Here is a 2,908-nt window from a genome sequence, read left to right on the forward strand (position 1 = left end):
ACTTTGTAGTAACGATAAAGCTGAAGGTCATTTCCCATTTTCATTTCCAAGTTCCAACGGGAGGCCATGCTTATTACCCTTACCTAATTCTAACCCCGAGCGAGGTCAGTAACTTAATCACGGATTAGAACCGGAGTTAAAAATTCCCGTGGTAAAGAGGGACAACCCTGCAACTGGCCTTTTTGTTATCAACAGCCATCACCGCGGCTTCTTCGCAGATACCCACTATCATGTATCCACCTTCCAAAAAGCGGCTATTATTTCTCTCTTCTCTTTTCGGCTGCCGCATCCTATCCTCTTGCTTCCCTGTAATTTTCCGAGATGACCTAAACCTAACATCTCCTTAAAGGGGGAAAAAAAAAAAAACTAGTATTACTCCTTAATACTGCTTCTGATTCTAATTATAAAAGCTAATTGACTAATTTGAAGAGATTAAGAAAAGAAGTTAAGTTAGTTATTTGTAATAAATAGGTGTTGTCTTTCTTAAAATATCCTTACTAATCAAGTACGTTGACAAAATTGAGTAAATATGAGAGACAAAATAAATTGGATCTTCTATTTAGGACCAATATAAAAGTCAAACGGGATCTTATACTAATGATCGATGGTAGTATAATATATTATTCTATTATTTATTATAAGATTCAATTTTTTAAATAGATCTGTTTCTTTTTATAAGATCCTTTTTAAATTTGTATGAGTATTTAATGCATTATTACCTATTTTACCTCTAATTTAAAATATTTAATACATTCTCTTTTTTTTTTTATCTCACTTGTACTCTATCACATTTACCTATTTATATATGGGGGTATATTTGAAAAAAATTACATTTGCTATATATTAATTACTTTTAACTAATTTTAATTATTTTCTTAAACTAGATAATTTAGTTAAAAGGATGTTATAATAAGGGACGGAGGAAGTAATATACTCCTCTAGTATTATTTATAAATCACTTTCGGTATGTTTTATACAGGTTAAGAAAAATTTTAAATTTCATCAACTCTCATTTAAAATTTAATAACTTTTTAACTTTATCTCTATTTAATATATATTATGCCTCATGTAAACAAAGTCAATACAATAATAAATGAAAGGTAAAATTATACATCTATATAAAAAGTTTCTCTCACTGCCTTAAAATAGAATAAAAAAAAATATCTGCTCTTTCTACCTTATAAATAGAACTAGAGGAACAAATGCTAATTGACTAATTTGAATAGATTAAACCACTAACTTCACTATATTAAAGAAAACTAGTTAAGCTGGTTATTTGTAATAAATAGATAATTTTTAAAAAAATATCCTTACTCATTAAATATATTAGGTATAATTATTATTATGAAAACTGTTTTGAACTGAGTCTTAATCTTGAATTTAACATCAAAATAAAAAGTAAAACGTGATTAAGGACCGGACAGGTAGTATTTAGTTTTGTTGCGACCCTTGAAGTTTGAGCCATGGACATAACCCCCACAATCGCCAACAACACCGCCCCCAACACTCCTACCATTTCAAAATCCCCGGAACATGACAGTGAAACACCGACGAGGATCCCTACCGCCGCCAAGCCCTTGTGCTTCTCCAACGGAGTCCTAAAGCGCCGCCGCCGCCTCGCCGCCCAGCCACTGCCTTTCACGTACAAGGAATGCTTGAAAAACCATGCAGCCAGCTTGGGAGGCCACGCCTTGGACGGTTGTGGCGAGTTCATGGCCTCTCCCAGCGCCAACCCCGCCGACCCAAGCTCCATCAGATGCGCCGCCTGTGGCTGCCACCGCAATTTCCACCGCCGTGAGCCAGAAGAGCCTATCTCCACAACCCACGTCATCGAGTACCAGTCTCACCATCGACACCATCCCCCACCGCCTCTTCCTTTTCAGGTTCCCAATCGAAGCCCCTGTTCGGCGTCGCCACCTCCGATCTCCTCTTCGTACTGCCCGTCCGCACCCCACATGCTCCTGGCTCTCCCATCAGCCGGTATACAAGCTCCTCCGGAGAGCGCGGCTGCTCCCGCAAACGCTCTTGCAACGCCGAGCCCGAATGCGTGGAAGCGGTTGAGGACCAAGTTCACCCAGGATCAAAAGGAAAAGATGTACCATTTCGCGGAGAGGGTGGGGTGGAAGATGCCGAAAAGGGACAAAGAATTGGTTCAAGAGTTCTGCAATGATGTTGGGGTCAACAGGGGAGTGTTGAAGGTTTGGATGCACAACAACAAGAATACTTTTGGCAAGAGAGATGTCGCTAATAATAATGATGGTAGGAACACCCTAGAGCAAGAACCTCACACCCTCACCGTTGAAATCCACGCCCACGACGACAACGGGAGCGCGCATGATCCGAATCATCATCTCTGCACCAACGATAATCCTGGGCCAAACCTGCGTACTAATGGGTCCTCTTCGTCCTCTTGAATCTTTGGTGGTGGATGAAAGAATCGATGAAAGGAAAGAGATAATATATTAGAGTAAGATCGTTGCTGGTTGATCAGCCGTTTCTTTTCTTCCACTTTTAATTTAGTTCTTATCAATGAGATGATCATGATCAACTTCTTCAGGATATTTAACGCGGCAGAGATTGATAGTCGGAGCGAATTTTAATTATTTACTGGATTCACCTTCTCTTTATGCTTATTAATGGTATATTTAGTTGTTTTATTAGTCACTACTCCAACCCCGAGTTTTGTAAATGTCTTGTCCCCCCTCCCCCCTTCCTTCTGTCTGAGATGATTTTATTTTGCCTTCTTGGTCAAGCTTTAGTGTGTGGTTGGGTTTTACTGAAGGAGCTTTAGAGGGTGATGAACTGTGAACTAGCAGTGTGATTATTTGATGTTCTCTTCTTAAGGGAAGGTGAAAGGGAATGATGCGCTTTTTCTCTTTCTCGGGTCAGGGAGAATATGATTTTTCTT

The 2,908-nt window shown here is 39.2% G+C and overlaps 1 protein-coding gene across 1 annotated transcript; it reads left to right on the forward strand.

The window, feature by feature from the left end:
* The first annotated feature begins 1,432 nt into the window (after positions 1–1,432).
* Positions 1,433–2,542, forward strand: LOC114736825 (zinc-finger homeodomain protein 10-like). Its single transcript, XM_028924707.1, has one exon. It carries the CDS (start codon positions 1,464–1,466, stop codon positions 2,412–2,414), a length of 951 nt encoding a protein of 316 aa, XP_028780540.1. The 5' UTR covers positions 1,433–1,463; the 3' UTR covers positions 2,415–2,542.
* The last annotated feature ends 366 nt before the right edge of the window (positions 2,543–2,908 follow it).

The sequence above is a fragment of the Neltuma alba genome, unplaced genomic scaffold (genome assembly GCF_004799145.2).
Source record: "Neltuma alba isolate B1F8T4 unplaced genomic scaffold, ASM479914v2 tig00013372_pilon, whole genome shotgun sequence".
Classification (NCBI taxonomy): domain Eukaryota; kingdom Viridiplantae; phylum Streptophyta; class Magnoliopsida; order Fabales; family Fabaceae; genus Neltuma; species Neltuma alba.